Raw genomic sequence first — 18323 nt, 5'->3', positions numbered from 1 at the left:
AGTAACTGTCTCTGCTATTGGTCTCTTATCTGATAGGTGTCAGCAATTTCGTGGCTGTGCCCGTTCCACTGAAGCAGGGACATCACTTTGGTGTTGAAAAGCAGACTCGTGGGCAGCAAAATACTGTGTCACAGAAGTGAGATACAGGGAAAATAGCACGTTGTTACTAAGGTAACCTCATGATGGTTTAACATCTTTGTCTGCTGCAACTGGAGGCAGAGGAGTGTCTAGCTTAGTCATGCAACATCATGACCCCAAAGCCGAAAATGAAATCCGGCGGTCATAGTTATTTATCAATGCACTTTGCTATTGTTGTTCCATCAGTACACCATGCTGTCCTTTGAGATCAATGTAAAGGGCATAGGAAATAAATTACCCTGCAGGAAGATGCTGACATTTCTGGGAACTCACATTTTTGGTTCAAAGTAAAATGGATGAATTATTTGTACTGAATTTGTTTACCTTTTTTATTTTTGCTGCAAATAGGTAGATGGTGGGTTGGGTTAGGTATATAGTAAGTGGGAATTGGTGTAGGTGAGGGTGAGGTGTGAAGGGTCTTCGCCTGCATTTTGCAGTTAACAATTTGGTAAAATAAAATGTTTGCTAGTACATTTTCATCTGAATACAAAATAATGTTCAAAAATATATCTGGTTATAGAGCATTGATGATAATATTATGGTAACTTTACCCTGACATCCAGTCTTTAATTAGGGCAGAAAGATGGAGAAGTCTTACACTGATTTTTCTATGCCATGCTATTCCTTGCATTGGATGGGGATTTAAATCCAAGGTTGGAGAAGTAGATTTTGCAGAAAAGTGAGAATAAACAGAAGCAGGAGGTTGGAGAAAGTGCTTGCAAAATATAGGTTGTGTGGTAAAATATAGCCCCTGAGCGCCAGAAATAAAGGGGCCAGAGTGATTGTGGAATCCTATTGAAGTCTAAAGCCAGCACAGAAATCATGATGTCAGACATGAGGCCTATTGAACCAAAAACAGGCCTATGTCTCAAAGGAAAGAAAGTGGGCTTAAATCTGAAAAGTGTAAAAATAAGCACAATGCATTTCAGCAAGGAAAAGAAAGACGTGGGTGACAAAGCTGTTTTACTAAATCCATGAAAAACTACACTTTTTACTTAAAGAGACAGATAGCAGTGTTTACATTATCTTCAATGTAATACCAGATTGTGATCCCAAAATCTCCAGTGAAACCAAGCTTTTTGCATTTATAACAAATAAAATAACTCCCTTTTTCCTCATCCTAAATGACAGTACGCAGAGAGCGTACTTGGGTTTAAGGTGAACATGGTTTTGTCATATAACTGCCCTATATATATTGACAATCAAGAAGTGATATTCTTGTCTTTTGCAACTGTGAGATTAAAGAAGTACATTACACATGGATATAAGGCCTAGGTGCATTATAAAATGTCATGTAAAATGCATTGTGTGTGAGTTCTACATGCAGCCGGTCATTTCTCCTGAAATGAAACTTTAACCTCAAACACCTTTCCTCTGCTGGTCCTGGAGAGGGAGGTCTCGTGATCAACAATCAATCAGGTCCATGCTTAAAAATATAAAGAAATACACTGCGTTTGATGGAAACTTTGGTGGAAATAGATAAAGCCCTGCCTGTCTTTTCAGCAGAAGTGACCGTGAGGTCACAACTTCCATAAATTGTGCATTAAAGCAGCAGCCAGGACCATTACAAGGCCAAGAAGGGATATGCTAAGATAAAAATGAGCCAGCATCTGGCTGGTCACATGCTTAAGGGGAAATTCAAGTTAAGAGAACAAAGGTGGGGGCCAGAGTGAGTGAGGCATGTGAGGTTGGAGTTAAGTTAATAGAAAAATACATAGTATTGCATAAAAAGGGCATCCTATATGCTGCAATGCTCATTCCAGACTTTTATTAAAGGTGACAGTAAACCCCTTTGAAACATGCCAAAAACGTTTTTTGTGTGAAAAACATAACAAGTTATTAAGGAAAATTTGATTTGGGCCTTCCCATGATTCCGAGAGTTTTGAGAGTTAACATGGGAAGTATGAAGTGGCATATTTTTCACTGGTACGGCTTCTGAGTAAATGAAGAAAAAACATTTCTCTGCACAGGAAGGGCGTGCCGACTTCAGATTAGCATCATCTGATTTGCCTTAAATGTAGTTCTTAAAAATATATACATACATATAAAGATTTGAAAAATTAGGGTACTTTCCATGTTGGTAGATTTTCAGAGTTTGAACTTGCCAAACCCACATGTCAGTTTGGAATGACAAAGATTTCTCCTCCCATTGCTTTCCTAACTCAAACCCCTCATCTCCTTGTCCTATTAGCACACAGGTGGGAGGTGGGTAGAGGATACCAACCAATCCTTTCCCAGGAATCATGACAGGTTAGTGATGTAATTTGCCCTATAAGTAAACCAGTTTGCATGAGAACTGGGATTTTCCATTTTATCATGAGAGGTAACCTGCTGCTGGACTCTTGCGAGAAACACTCAAGCATAGAGGCCCCAAATCTTGCATTGGAGGCAGTGACAAGGAGACATAAAAACTGACTGGGACCCCTTGGAGGAGCCAGAGGGGACAATCCTTGACTGACACTATAGCTGTCCCAGAGGTGCCTTGTTGTTCCCTGATGCCCATTACAAGGCCTCTGCTGTAAGTGAAACTATCCCAAAGCCATCGATTGTGTAGGCCCTGCATTTTTCTCAAGTATTGTTCTAGTTATTCCCCCATAGCAAAATACCCTGTTTGTATGTGTAGATCCTTAGTATATTTAATTCAAGTAAATCAATTAATTCCCCTATAGAAATCACGGGATTCGTTTTGTTAGCATTCGAAACTAACAAGCTCCTCTCAGTGTGTTTTGAGCCGGTGTAGACATAAAGATGTGTTTGACTATTTGTAAGAAAACCCCTGACTACGGTACAGAGGGGGGGAGGGCGTCTAGAATCCAAAAGCATGAATCCCTAAAATCCTGTTTCCAAGTGAGTGGGCAGGGTGCAAAACGAAATTCCCCATTGATCCCCCGCATTGTAGATCAGAAGTGTGAAGCTTTGAATCTCCTTTGCCTGTGTGGTAGGAACAACAAAATTGCCCCTTTGTTCCCATTGTGCTCTGACCCAAACCACAAAGCCCTGCCTGTTCTTTTTAGGTGTGGCAAAACGAATTTCTGATTGCTTTTCTTTCTCTCATATTGCATTTGTGGTAATAAGTGAAAAAAGATTTTTCCCCTTGAATCCCTTTGCCAAAGAGTGCATTGCTATCAGAACCCAAAACGATGTTCCCATTGTGTTCTTAATCTCTGCCACTGGCCTTCAATTCAGAGGGGTCAAGTTTAATTGATGTTTGGAGGGTGGGGGTTGCTGGGAGAAAAAGTATTATAACCAAATGTTTATTTTTTATTTTCTTATATGTGATATAATCAAAACAAAACATGTTCAAATTTGACTTTTCACAAAAAATCGACGAACAATAAAATATAATAAACGAAAAGCAAAAAAAAAGCAAAAAGACAGATTAAAAGAAACAGATAAAAACAAACAAAATGTTCAAACTTTAAGATCAGTTAATCATACAAACTTTAAAATTAGTAAGTGATACAAATAATCTCAGCAAGTTCCAGTCTCGCAATAATTTTACCACTTCAACAGTAAGAAAGACCTTCTGTCCTGATGCCAATCTATTCCAAAAACAATCGGTCTTAATCCACCAGTTATGGGGGGCAAATCTAACTAACCTTTGTGCTCTCATCTCGATGTCCTGTGGCAATCAATCATCAAATGTCTCAGGATTTGAATCTCATTCTCCTGGCATCTTTGAACGATTGGGTTCGCTATCATAACAGCATCTCTAATATTCTAGATTTCCAGAGTTGGAAGCAAATTTAAGCAAAATCTCAGAAAATGAGCTCTTATAGATGGGGCAGGGAATTTTGTCAGGTAGGTCGTCCTCGTAAATCTAGGTTTGTCTGTGGGTGTAGGAGAGGCATAGATCCTAGATTTCCTCACTGAGATGGTACGAATCCAGTCCATTCTCTTAATAACCAAATCAGCAATCACTGTGTGTCTTGAATTGTTCTTGTTCTGTATTGGAGGGTGATTTGGAGGGTGATTTGAAAAGAAACCTGGGAGAATATGACTGCATATCTCAGTATTATCTCTGTGTTGGTGCCAATACAGAAGCCATTGTTGTTTTTGTGTTGCCACAGCATTGGTGGCTGATGTAAGTCTGTTTGTCAACTTTGGTTTAAATAAATTAATAAATCTATACTCTTACTTCACACCGGCCTGGTTCCTAGTCCATTGTGGCGCCGGGTATTTGTTGGGGTTGGGTGTGAGACGGGTTGGAGGCCTTACCAAATTGAACCTGAATCAAAATCATAGTGATTTGTTGTGCGCCACATTGATTGGGTGGAAAGGAACTCCCTGAGTTGAGTGTGACCACGTAATAAACCGCGACAAGGAGAAGCTAGACAGATAAAAGTAGCCATGTTGATGTGCTAGAGAAGATAAGAAGATTAAAATAGGTAATGGCAAAGAGGTGCATAGATGTGAAGGCATGGTAAATGTAGTATCTGGGTGGCAATAATCATCAGCCAGCAATCAGGAACTAGGTATGTACACAAGGTATGTACAAAAAGAAAGCTTGCTTTATTGTTTCAAGTATGGAAATGAAGGTAAGTAAGGAGAGTAGGTTAATAGCATCTTTCCTCTTTGTCTCTCTATCTCTCAGTCCCCAGCCGTCATTCCTGGAACCTGGTACGTATTTTAAGTGTTTTTTTAGTGTTCTTTCCAATTTTTCAAAATCTTTTTTGTCACCCAAATTGTAATTGGCTTTTGCGTCAATTGTTATGTTGTTTTAGAATGAATTACAAGTAAATTATTAATCATGAATAATGCTATTTTTAGAAGATGATTTCACACAACATGCAAAGTAAATCTATGGCGTGCAACTCGACAAACACCACAGCAACACATGAAGACTAACCAGTGGGCGACTGGTTGGCTACCGAATCAAAGGTGACATTTGTGCCAGCAGCCGGAATTGAGCGCAGCCAATTTTTTGCCCTCATTCATGGCCACCTGATTGGCTAGGGCATCTCCCGCGGGTGTATTTGTACAGTTAGTACATGTATGCGTATACATAGAGTTAGAGTATGATGTTCATTTCAGGCTCTGAAAAATTCTTTAGGCATTTCTATCAAGGATTTACATTTCAGAAGCTGTCCAGAATGGAAATGTTTGATGTATGCTTAAGTCATTTTTTGGTCCTCGACTACAATAAGGCCATGCACATTTTCATTTTCAGAAGATTGTGAGCTCAGACCTTACGCATGCGCTTCTTTTAGTAGTGCCTTTAACTAGTGAATGGTATCTGAGATCGTTTGGGTTTAATATTCTGCATTGGGGCTTAAGCCATTGTTACGAGCAGGACTGCTTCACCGATAACATCTGTATCATCAAAAAGTATACTCATTCATATCTTTAGTTTGATGCCACTGCACCTTAAACATTTCCACTTAAACAAGACATGGCATTTGCTTATTTTATAGAGTGTGATAACGTTTTTTTTTTCAACTTTGTTTTTTAATATTGTTTCTGTATTTTGTACGGGTTTCAGTATACAAATCTAAAATAAACTAAAGTAGTTCCTTAATGGGTGCTGCACCTTGAGCATTTTCACTTTTGCAGACATCTGATTTTTTAATTGTACACTATGATATAAATGGTGCGCCCCTCCACATTCTGTATGTGTGTTTTGTGGACACCAGAGTACACATCTGAAATAAACTAAACAAGAACCAGGATGGGGAAGGTTTTGAACGGTGTTGGCTGCAGTCTACATATCCTTTCTCTGATCCCAAAACAACTTGGTCCTCACTTGCTGTACTTTGAAGCATTGGTACTGGGTAGAAAGGCTAGTTCTGCACTTTCTAATTTAAATCTCGGGTGAACCTGAGGAACAAGTAAAATTATTTGCAACACTCACTTGAAGACAGCAATCAGCAGGTTAACCAGAAGAATATTGGCCACCAGGAGGTAGCACGCCATGATGGCTGGAGTGAGCCACGCCCCCGGGATGCAGGGAGGGAGGCGCTTCCCATCTTCGTCAAAGAGGTTATCACCGCATGGTGCTGAGGAAATGGACAAAGAAAACAATATGTTTATGTTTGGAGAGTTACATAATGTGTAAGTGAATAGCAAAGGTAAGCATGCCATAGGTTAATACTTTTCAAGTGCTTCAGGAGAGTGGGCCATGCACTTCAAGGATTTGTCCACTTTGTGTTGTTCTGGTGGGGGTTGCAGGTGGTGAGTGCCAGGGAGGGATAGAGGCTGGGACAATGCTAGCGGTGGGCAACACCCACCAAACTGAAACTGACATGACATTCACAAACGTCTGCAAATGTATTTATCAGACTCAATATCTGAACTAACTCACACCTCAGTGACATAGGTGCAAGTGGTGAAAAAAATGTGGGACATTGCACAAATTACTGTCACAGCTCGATATATGAGGCCATGGGGAAATCATTTGTATAGAGTAATAACAGGACACTTGCATTTAGCAAAGGAATCCGTTTTGGCTTTGCTAAATGGAACGCCTTTGGTTGGACAGGCGTCCTCGCATGTCCCATGCGGTGGGGCGAGAGACGCAGCCTGTATGGCCGAAGCAGCACTGACGCAGGAAAGCAGGGAAAGGCCCCAGTGTGCCCTGGGTACCTCAGCCTTCATGCTACCTCCTCTGAGTGTGCACTGTCTGTCGCATGCCATCCCCATATATCTATAGCAATATCCCTGGTGCTGCATGTTTGGGCCTATGGCGCCACTCACACACTAAATCTAATAGCGCCCCAGCTACACCCACTCGCCAACACTGAAGGCTGTGCTTAAGGGCTACCTGGTGTGAGCCACAATTATGTAACCTGACTTGTTGGTACCAAAGCCCCACCAAAGAGCCCAAACCAATAGTTGTGATTCAGCCACCACTATAAGGCTTCTCCAGGTGGCGCTGAAGCACAAGCCAAGAGCTAAAACTAATGGGCGTGCCATTGAGTGACCCTATGAGCCCAAGCTATCAGTGGTGCCCAACATTCTGCCCGAGCTAAAACTGATGGTGCCTCAAAAGGGCCCCCGATGCGCCAAAATGAATACTGGTGGCCATCTGAGCAAACACTGAGCAGCCTAAGGTCACACGTGCCCTCTCTACTGCCCCAAGACAATCTCTCGCTGTACACTACATACCATGGTCCTTGCTCATAGGTCAACACGAAGAGGAATCAAATAGTTACAACTTTCAAGTCCCATTTTTTTTAACCAACTTTATTTATTCAAACACCATCATTTTCAAGTCCCATTTTTACACTAATCCCCTTGTTCAGAACTAAGAGTGTGCTCTTTTGTGAAAACGGGCCTTTGCAGTTGTGGTTTAAAGCCTATGTCCGGGCATAATTCATGACTTGTAGCCATAAATGTTGTCCCACATAAATTATGCCTGTACCGGTGAACTTTTGTGAATGTTTATTTTTTTAATCTTTTTTGATCACATTTATTTCACTGCACATTGAACTGCTTCCATTCACATTAACCAGCCAGAGTTTAAACACACTGTTAGCTTCCAGGCATCATTTTTTTAGTTTTTAGTTTACCCCCAAATTTCAGCAGTCAATCAGTGAGCTTTCGGTTGTATTGCTGTGCACATTAGCAGGACTCAATCAGAAAGGCACTACGTACAGGTGCGACATGCAATGACATGTTTAAAATACGAAAGATACAGCTGGCTATAATGTAACACATTGACAAAATAACCCCGAGCAGCGGAAAGACACACCCAAGAGTGACTGGCGATCAGTTCGTGGACCCAACGCTCGCGCCCCCGCGCAGACTTACGGTTTATTTCCATTGCGTAGACTACACAGCCGTCCATCAGCCGGAAGGAAGCCAGATAAAGACATTAGGTTAGGAAGTCAAGGACATAGAATGCTTGATGGAAATGCTTACAGTGCTCTTGAAAGGCATAAACATGAGGGGAGCTTTGCAAAACATACTCTGGGAAAATACAAGTATTTCAATCGGTATCCCTCCACCTTCCTCTCTCCTCCCTTTTACCCCCCTCCTCTTCTTACCTCTCTCTCCCTGCTCTGTTCCTCTTAAGTCCCCTCTCCTCCTCTCTCATTCTCAGCCTATTCCTCTTCCTGTTTCCCACTTCCTTCCCCTTCTCCACCCCCTCCTCCCTCGTTTATCTTCACTGGCAAATTGTTCTACTTACTGTATTACTGGTTTGATTCATATTTTGTAATTGCTTCTACTGTTTATTATTGTGTCCTTGTTATAATGTAAAGCGCTTTGGCGTAAAGCACTACATAAACACAATAAACATAAACATAAAAACGAATTGAAAAACACTGAGGACGAAAACAACACATTTTTGTTATCTCATTTTTGTAGGATTTTTGTAAATTGTTTCGAAAAATAGGTAGTTGTTTGGGTTAGGGTATACATTATTGTCAGGGGATATAGTGGGGTTGTGGGGGCTCTCCTCCTCACCCTAATAAGAAAAAACGAGCAAAAAAGGACATACAAAACTTTGACTAAAACAAATGTGTTGTTTTTGGCCAGAGTGTTCTGTTCATTATTACAAGGTAGGTCCTCACAATCTAGACAAGGCCATATAGAAATGGACGGTAATTACTGTCTGGTGGCATGCACGTCTACCAATGGCTGGTAGAGACCACCTATCTCCAAACCCAGGTGGTGTGTTTGGTAGAGGCTTCCATAAACCTGGAAATCCCACTGGTGGGCTGTAGGTAGGGGTGTTGCTAGGTCTGGAAAAGATCCGGGGCTACTCTAATTTTGCGACTGTCAGGACTGGGGGTTAGCCAGCCTTTTTGGTTCTAAACCCTGAGCTTCTATCCGGGGCTGCAACCAAAAGACCCGGGGCTATAGCCCCCTCAGTCCCCCCTAGCAACGCATCTGGCTGTAGGAGGGTATGCATTTAAATGGGGGGGCCTGTTGCCAAGGCGGCTATATCTACAAGATCCACCTACCTTATCTACCCAATTGGTAATATTCACCAGCGCGCCCATCCCCAAACTGCCCACATTCAGACTAACTTTCTAAAACCCCAGACTGCCTCTGCGATTCAACCGGGTGCACACAATTACTGGCCGCCTCGGTGGAGAGTCGTTATTCAGCAATATGGCCCATCGGCAACAGGCTTAATTAAGAAAGGCAGTCCACAAAGGTCTAAACGCAGATTAAAACTAGTTCTGAACTTGTGCATGACATTTAGTCTAGCAATGGCGTGAGCTGTTCCAGAACATAGTCATTATTTTGCCTTACACAATGCTACAGTAGACCTTGATCAAAAATAAAAAAATCATTAGTGTGGGAACATTCCGAATACATTTCATAACCGTCACAGGGATGGCCTCTCATGTCGGCATGTAAATTAACAGCCCAGTGAGGTTAGCAACCAAAGCAAAAACAAAACAAAAAAACAATTACTATGCATTTAATAATTCTTTGTAGGCCTACTTAAATATTCAATCAATAAGTGCATTTCTTACCCACTTGGAGTCTTTGCATAGGAATATGTTGATTTGCCCCATGCAGTGCTATCCATTAACACAACGTGGTAAATATTCCATGGGTTCCCATTTCATAATTAGGTGCTATTGTTAAAAAGGGTGGAATTTAAAATATCAAAAACCCTATCCGAAAAACGGCGGTGTCATTCCTGTTAGTGGTACGTTGTATTTATCACCATAGGGGCACTACCGCTTATTACAGAAAGAGAGAACTGATTATTGCCACCACTGAAATTACCACTGGTGGTAAAATTACTGCAGGTGGTGTAAAATGCATTGTCACTGATAATTCGATATGGGAAGAAAATAATGCCACCAGAAATAACATCAAGTATAAACTGATTCTAAACAGGATACAGTTCTAAACTGGCTAGCACTGCCTGAGGTGCACAGCAGCGTAGGAGGCTAAACTTTAAGGTGCTGGTGTAGGAGATCTGAGTGCCCCAGGGTTAATATATGCTGTAGCTGACGGATTATTATTAATTGCCAGCCAGTGGTATATTGTAATCCCAGTGCTATTTCGTTAACTGAAAAATCTCAATAATGTGTGTCTTTCCGGTCTTCTATTTTACCACCTGTTGTAATGACCACCAGCGGAATTTACTGCGGCTAATAAAACATATTGGGCCTCATTCCGAGGCTGGCGGTAAGGGTTAACGGTCACCGTTAATGGCAACGGTGACCGTTAACCCTTACCACCATATTCCGAGTTCCCTTTGCGCCCTCGCCCTTAACGCCTGCTTTGAGCAGGTGTTAAAGTCGAGGGCGCAAAGGGGCCTCCAAGCCAATAACGGTGACCGTAATGAACGGTCACCGTTATTTGCATCTTCCCCATTCCCATTGAGCCCTATGGGGGCTCATTTGGGAATGGGGAAGAGCCTTGGTGAATGGGGAATTACCGCCCCGCCAACCTTGGAATGGGGCGGTAATTCCGCCATCCACCAAGGCGCTGCCGGTCCGGGTACGGCGTCAACCAAGAGGTTAATAGCGCCATTGGTTAGCGCCGTACTCGGAATGAGGCCCATTGTCAAGGGCTCATGAATAAATACAATACCACGAGGATTACCTTTTGCCAGAGTGGTCATTTCAGCAGAGTGTTAATTTACCCCTTGCAGTCATTTGCAACAGAATAGGCCACATGTTTTTATCATTACCACCATACTCAAAATAAGGCCCTACCCTATTGTCAAATTTGCTCTGTGGTACTTTGTCCAATCTATACAAAAGCCTCTTTCATTCCTCCCTGGTATAATATATGCAGGATTATCGTGAACATTTAGAATTTTGAAAAAAAGAAGGGAGAAATGACCACATTTTTTTGACCGAAAAATGAAAATTACTTTTTGCATTTTTTACTTCATTTTTTAAATAAAGTGGGGGTAAGACCCCCCGTTCCTCACCGCTCATACACCTACCCTAACTTATACCCTTATCCCACCCCCACCTATTAGTTACTATACATATAGAAAAATACTACCATTTGTGGTCAAAGAAATTCAGTCATTTCTCCTTTTTTTTTCTATTGGTTTCTTTCTGCGGATTCCATATATGCAGACGTGAATAATTCAAAAGTTTCCTTTGTCCAAGAAATCTTTGTGTCGTAGGTTGTGGCATATTTCATTCATTCTGAGCTAGTTATCGATGGCACAATACATTAGAGTTTTAGGTGTAACGGTTTATTGAGAGGCCACGCTCAACACAGGGAGTTCCTTCCCTCCCCAAGCTCGCTGTCACACAATAAACGGTTAATGTTGGTTCTTTTATTCAGCCCTGTCTCCAAATTATCTAATGCCCCTTGGATCCCTCCCACCCCTGAGCTACAAACGAGCCAAGTACCAGGCCGTTGTACAGGAAATGTATTTGTATTTATTTAAATTAGAAGTAATAGAAATCACAAGAGCGTACACACGCCAACTTCTTTGTGGCTCACAATTAACTTTTTGTTACACAAAAAAACAATCACATAAATTACAATACTTTTCTTTTTTACAGATAACACTTCAAGAAATAATCAAACTGGTCAATGAACAAAAGTCGTTTACACATATAATGCTGTGCAATTTCGATTTTCCTGCTCCCTTAAAAGGCAAGCAGTTGGGTTTATAGATTGGTACAAATGCATATTGCAATTATGATTTCTCCCACACTTTTGGTTTAAAATAAACACAGTGTTATTTAGCGGTTTGTGTTCATACCCCGCTCACTGAAAGGTCTGCACTGGGGAAGCTGGACAGTAAAATTGGGGCGATTTAAGAATTTTAGATTTCAAACCCCTCTCCACTTAAAGGCCTCTGTTGGGAAAGCTGTCCAATGAAATTACAGTCTATAGTTTTTGGCGCACACTGATAATGAGCTTTGTAAATTTTGAATTTTAACAAAATTCACCCCGTGGTGTAAGGTAAAAGGCAACCCACTAGGGAAAAAGTCCCGGCACACCTCTTGCAAGGAGAACAAGTTTTATTTTCACAAAAGATAAAAATGCGTCAGGAAAGAACTCTGCTGCCACGGAGCGTTTTGGCAAAATCAAGTCTTGCAACACATTAAAAGAGCGCACAACATCATCAGTGACGTACGTTACATAGGTTACAAATCGGAATGGCTGGTTGTTGTGACCCTAGTTATGTTATGTTATTAGTATTTGTAGCACGCTCCATCACCCGAGGGCATCTTGGTGCAAGGATGCACACCGCAACAGTAGAGGCAGCCCTCAAGGTTGGACAAAGAGCTCTGTTTTTAGCAGGTAGTGAAAAAGTAAATGATTCTCAGTCATCCTGAGTCGAAGGCGGAGACTATTCTATAATTTACTTGCATCTTCTGAAAAGACCCGACCACCCATTTGATGAAGGCAAAATTTGGGGATCTGAACACAGCGATCATTGCCAGATCGCAACAATCGACAAGGAACATAGGGATGAAATGTATCACAAAGAAAATCCGCCCCTACCTGCAGACAATGAACAATAATGCTAATGTGAGAGCCGTACGGTGTGTCTGTGGCTACCCTGGCGGCCACATTCTGAAGCAGCTGAAGCCGATGGATAAGGTCAGCTAGTTGGGCCAGATACAGAGCATTACAATAATCTAGCCTACTGGAAACAAGAGAGGCGACAACCACAAGACGCAGAGTGTTAGGGAGAATTCTCTGTATAGGCTAATTTCCAAAACCTAGTGAGTCCCCCAGCAGCTTTGCTGGATTTTTGGGGTTTATTTTTTTCTCCTGGTAAGAGTGAGACTCTTTTTCTCCCACTCTTAGGCATGATTTGAGAATGTCCTTTGACTTTGTAATGTGTTTTACTCCATAGGGCTTCATGTGTTTTTGGGATGTGTGTTACACAACTTCAGTGCAGTAACACCGGGGTGTCATAGTGACCCCCAAACATAGACTCCATACCCTGGGACTGACTACTGTCTCCCAGGGCATGTAAAGTCACCATTGACTTTACTAGTCTTAAATTGTGAACATAACCAGTACAAACCATCATATTGTGGAAGTACTGGTAGGGGTAATTAGATTGCCCCTGGATCTGTTTTTCGAGGGGGCACTGTGCAGTCCCCCCTCGTCGAGTTTCTGGCTGGTGGCAGTGGTTACCACGCGAAATATTCCATCAGAATATTTCCTATGGGATTTTCCCATTCATTTTAAACACACCACTTTTTTGGTGCAATGTTAAAGATACCACCGGGTTATTTATTTAATATTTATTCCCCGGTTGGGTCTTTTTGCCAGGACTTGGTTTTAAAATGGCGTTTGTGTTCGCCTCTGTAACTCCAACCCATGTCGAGCCCTTTGGTCCACTTTTGGCGGGCTTCTGCACAGAAGCCTCCAAAAGTGGTTCCACTCTGTCTGGGTCTACAGGATGTGTGGGAGGGGGGAATAGGCACCCTGGATTGAGTTGCCTCGGCAACTCAAGTCGCACTCTTGTGTGATTGGCCCAGTGGTGAGCCGCCCAGCTCACCACTTAGCATGTTTGAGTGACAGCTAGGACTGGTGAATGGGGGTTTTCTGCATAAAAGCAGGGCTTTGGGGACTGGAACTTCAGAAGTCGCCACAGGACCTAAAGAATCCGAAGAGGGAGAAGCTGAGCCGACCTGCAACAACGACACCACCGGTGGAGCCCTGCTGAACCGCCTCACCACTTCCCGACGACAGAGAAGATCTTCATCCTGGAGAGTCTTCTTCCTTTGAACTGGTGGGGTTAACCAGTTTGCCCTCTTTTCGCCTTCCTGGATCGTCTCGTGGTCGAATCGCCCGTGCCAAGCACCCCGGCGGCCGGATAGCCACGCTTCACCACTACCGTGAATAAAAAGGTAGTACCTTATAACCGGGAAACTCTGCGGCTGGTTTCTTCCCTGGCAGTGCAATGACCTCCAGCTTTCCTCCACATCGAGATCTTCTCTTCCCCTGGACGAAGCACCGACTTGCACCCGCTGCCAGGAACAACTGCCCCCGCTGGAGCTTTCTCACCATTTCAGGTACTGTGTCCTGCCTGGTCTCCCTTGCAACAGACTGTTCAAGGTGTCCCGTAAATCCTTGACTCTCTATCCTGGGGTGACCTGGGACCTGTTAACTAACTTTTCTAAACTGATCCAACTCCTTTTGAACTATCTGCAAAGACTTTTTAAGTGTACTTCAACTGTGTGATCTTGGGCACATTCCGCCTTGCTCTCTCCAAGAGTGAGCCTGACCTATGAACTTTCTTGCTCTACAGTAGACTCTGCCTTTCTTGACTTGCTGTGGTTCTTTTAAAAGTGTTGGTATTGTGTGCTTTTCTAATTCTGCCTTTTCCCTCCCTTTTTAAATAATTATTGGAGTGCCATCTTGGTTAAGCGCTCACCTCTATATTTGATAATAAGTGGTGTTCTTTTCCTAAGACTTGTCGAATAATTAATCAGGGAGGTGTATATATTTCTAGTGACTGTGTTTGAACTTGCTTGACATATTAGTGCCAGTGTATTTTTACAAGTGTGTTTTTAAATAAATAATTATATACTTTTATACCAAAGCTCTGGTCAGTGTTTGCTTGTGCTACTGTATTTTTGTACCTAATGTGTATACTCTATATACTGCTTAACTCTTCTTGAGAGAAGTCTGACTGCTCAGCCACAGCTACCAGGTAAATCTGGGTGGTACAGACTGCTACCAATTGGGTTTACTGCCAACACCTGTAGTCTTAAACTTTTTGCAGTGGTCCCTAAGGGAACTACACAGGTTTCTGCCTAACACAGAGGATGGGGAAGAAATGGCAGAACCTTCCGCAGAACCCCCAATAGAAAGTGCCCAGTTTGACAGACAACACTTACTTGCGGGGCCATGAACCCACCTCTGCTCCCCCTGCCCCACCTCCAGCCAACTTCTGCAGGAGTCTGTCCTGATACATTCTGGTTTCACCATCACCGTCTTGTGGCCAATGCTGGATTTGACATTTATGGACTTCATTGATTCACAGTGCGCCACCCTTTCTCAACTCTCATGCCGGACTTCCTTTGCATCTTATACTCATGGTGTCCCTGAATCATGCTGTTCCCATCTTCATCAATGGTTTTCCTTCTCCCCTCTTGCTTCTCCACTCTTTTTGACTGCTTACTCTCTGTTCTCTCCTCTCTCTTTGTCCCTTTTCCTATCTCCACCCTTACTTTTTTCTATTCACTTACTCTATCAGAATTGTCCCTAGACCTAGTATGATAGCAACCTCATTTGTCTCCTCCCCCTCCCCTTACTTGTTCCCCCCCTGCAGCACTATCTGAAATGTCATCAGGCCTAATATGATAGTCGCTTGTTTTGTTCCTCCCCTCCCTTTCTGCACCCCTCACCCTCACCTTTGGTTTTTCTCTGGCTCTACCAGAAATGTTGTCAGGCCTAGTACGGTAGTCACCTGTCTGTTTCCATTTCCTTCCCACTCTCCCCCTCCCTTCCTTGCACTATCTGAAATGTCGTCAGGCTGAGTACGATAGTTAATTTCACATTCTTACTGTTCATGGCCTGTAAGAATGTCATCGTATTTTCTCATGTTCCCTCCCTTGCCTTGAACCCCTTTGAAACCCTTTGAAACACTTCCCCCCTCGTCGAGTTTCTGGCTGGTGGCAGTGGTTACCACGCGAAATATTCCATCAGAATATTTCCTATGGGATTTTCCCATTCATTTTAAACACACCACTTTTTTGGTGCAATGTTAAAGATACCACCGGGTTATTTATTTAATATTTATTCCCCGGTTGGGTCTTTTTGCCAGGACTTGGTTTTAAAATGGCGTTTGTGTTCGCCTCTGTAACTCCAACCCAAGTCGAGCCCTTTGGTCCACTTTTGGCGGGCTTCTGCACAGAAGCCTCCAAAAGTGGTTCCACTCTGTCTGGGTCTACAGGATGTGTGGGAGGGGGGAATAGGCACCCTGGATTGAGTTGCCTCGGCAACTCAAGTCGCACTCTTGTGTGATTGGCCCAGTGGTGAGCCGCCCAGCTCACCACTTAGCATGTTTGAGTGACAGCTAGGACTGGTGAATGGGGGTTTTCTGCATAAAAGCAGGGCTTTGGGGACTGGAACTTCAGAAGTCGCCACAGGACCTAAAGAATCCGAAGAGGGAGAAGCTGAGCCGACCTGCAACAACGACACCACCGGTGGAGCCCTGCTGAACCGCCTCACCACTTCCCGACGACAGAGAAGATCTTCATCCTGGAGAGTCTTCTTCCTTTGAACTGGTGGGGTTAACCAGTTTGCCCTCTTTTCGCCTTCCTGGATCGTCGCGTGGTCGAATCCCCCGTGCCAAGCACCCCGGCGGCCGGATATCCACGCTTCTCCACTACCGTGAATAAAAAGGTAGTACCTTATAACCGGGAAACTCTGCGGCTGGTTTCTTCCCTGGCAGTGCAATGACCTCCAGCTTTCCTCCACATCGAGATCTTCTCTTCCCCTGGACGAAGCACCGACTTGCACCTGCTGCCAGGAACAACTGCCCCCGCTGGAGCTTTCTCACCATTTCAGGTACTGTGTCCTGCCTGGTCTCCCTTGCAACAGACTGTTCAAGGTGTCCCGTAAATCCTTGACTCTCTATCCTGGGGTGACCTGGGACCTGTTAACTAACTTTTCTAAACTGATCCAACTCCTTTTGAACTATCTGCAAAGACTTTTTAAGTGTACTTCAACTGTGTGATCTTGGGCACATTCCGCCTTGCTCTCTCCAAGAGTGAGCCTGACCTAGGAACTTTCTTGCTCTACAGTAGACTCTGCCTTTCTTGACTTGCTGTGGTTCTTTTAAAAGTGTTGGTATTGTGTGCTTTTCTAATTCTGCCTTTTCCCTCCCTTTTTAAATAATTATTGGAGTGCCATCTTGGTTAAGCGCTCACCTCTATATTTGATAATAAGTGGTGTTCTTTTCCTAAGACTTGTCGAATAATTAATCAGGGAGGTGTATATATTTCTAGTGACTGTGTTTGAACTTGCTTGACATATTAGTGCCAGTGTATTTTTACAAGTGTGTTTTTAAATAAATAATTATATACTTTTATACCAAAGCTCTGGTCAGTGTTTGCTTGTGCTACTGTATTTTTGTACCTAATGTGTATACTCTATATACTGCTTAACTCTTCTTGAGAGAAGTCTGACTGCTCAGCCACAGCTACCAGGTAAATCTGGGTGGTACAGACTGCTACCAATTGGGTTTACTGCCAACACCTGTAGTCTTAAACTTTTTGCAGTGGTCCCTAAGGGAACTACACAGGTTTCTGCCTAACACAGAGGATGGGGAAGAAATGGCAGAACCTTCCGCAGAACCCCCAATAGAAAGTGCCCAGTTTGACAGACAACACTTACTTGCGGGGCCATGAACCCACCTCTGCTCCCCCTGCCCCACCTCCAGCCAACTTCTGCAGGAGTCTGTCCTGATACATTCTGGTTTCACCATCACCGTCTTGTGGCCAATGCTGGATTTGACATTTATGGACTTCATTGATTCACAGTGCGCCACCCTTTCTCAACTCTCATGCCGGACTTCCTTTGCATCTTATACTCATGGTGTCCCTGAATCATGCTGTTCCCATCTTCATCAATGGTTTTCCTTCTCCCCTCTTGCTTCTCCACTCTTTTTGACTGCTTACTCTCTGTTCTCTCCTCTCTCTTTGTCCCTTTTCCTATCTCCACCCTTACTTTCTTCTATGCACTTACTCTATCAGAATTGTCCCTAGACCTAGTATGATAGCAACCTCATCTGTCTCCTCCCCCTCGCCTTACTTGTTCCCCCCCTGCAGCACTATCTGAAATGTCATCAGGCCTAATATGATAGTCGCTTGTTTTGTTCCTCCCCTCCCTTTCTGCACCCCTCACCCTCACCTTTGGTTTTTCTCCGGCTCTACCAGAAATGTTGTCAGGCCTAGTACAGTAGTCACCTGTCTGTTTCCATTTCCTTCCCACTCTCCCCCTCCCTTCCTTTCACTATCTGAAATGTCGTCAGGCTGAGTACGATAGTTAATTTCACATTCTTACTGTTCATGGCCTGTAAGAATGTCATTATTATTATTATTATTATTATCGTATTTTCTCATGTTCCCTCCCTTGCCTTGAACCCCTTTGAAACACTTTGGGGCTGATTCATGGAATTTGTGCACCTAAAAACGGGGATTTGTGCGTCATTCTGCCACAAATCCCTGTTTAACAAATGGGGATTTGCGGGCAGAATGGCGCACAAATCCCCGTTTTTCGGCGAACAAATTCCATGAATCAGCCCCATTGTGTATAGGCGCTATATA

At 43.2% G+C, this 18323-nt stretch overlaps 1 protein-coding gene across 1 annotated transcript in view; it reads right to left on the bottom strand.

Moving 5' to 3' along the window:
- The window catches only part of TRPM1 (transient receptor potential cation channel subfamily M member 1), a 594536-nt gene that overhangs the window by 46576 nt on the left and 529637 nt on the right, over positions 1-18323 (bottom strand). Inside the window, exons 23-24 of the mRNA XM_069624914.1 lie at positions 7888-7908; positions 5990-6134 (exon numbers count right to left, since the gene is read on the bottom strand). Coding sequence (XP_069481015.1) covers positions 5990-6134; positions 7888-7908 — 166 coding nt within the window. The remainder of the gene's footprint in view (positions 1-5989; positions 6135-7887; positions 7909-18323) is intronic.

This window comes from Ambystoma mexicanum, chromosome 11 (genome assembly GCF_040938575.1).
Source record: "Ambystoma mexicanum isolate Mex_15411 chromosome 11, UKY_AmexF1_1, whole genome shotgun sequence".
NCBI classification, from domain to species: domain Eukaryota; kingdom Metazoa; phylum Chordata; class Amphibia; order Caudata; family Ambystomatidae; genus Ambystoma; species Ambystoma mexicanum.
This window is presented reverse-complemented; position numbering and strand designations above follow the sequence as displayed.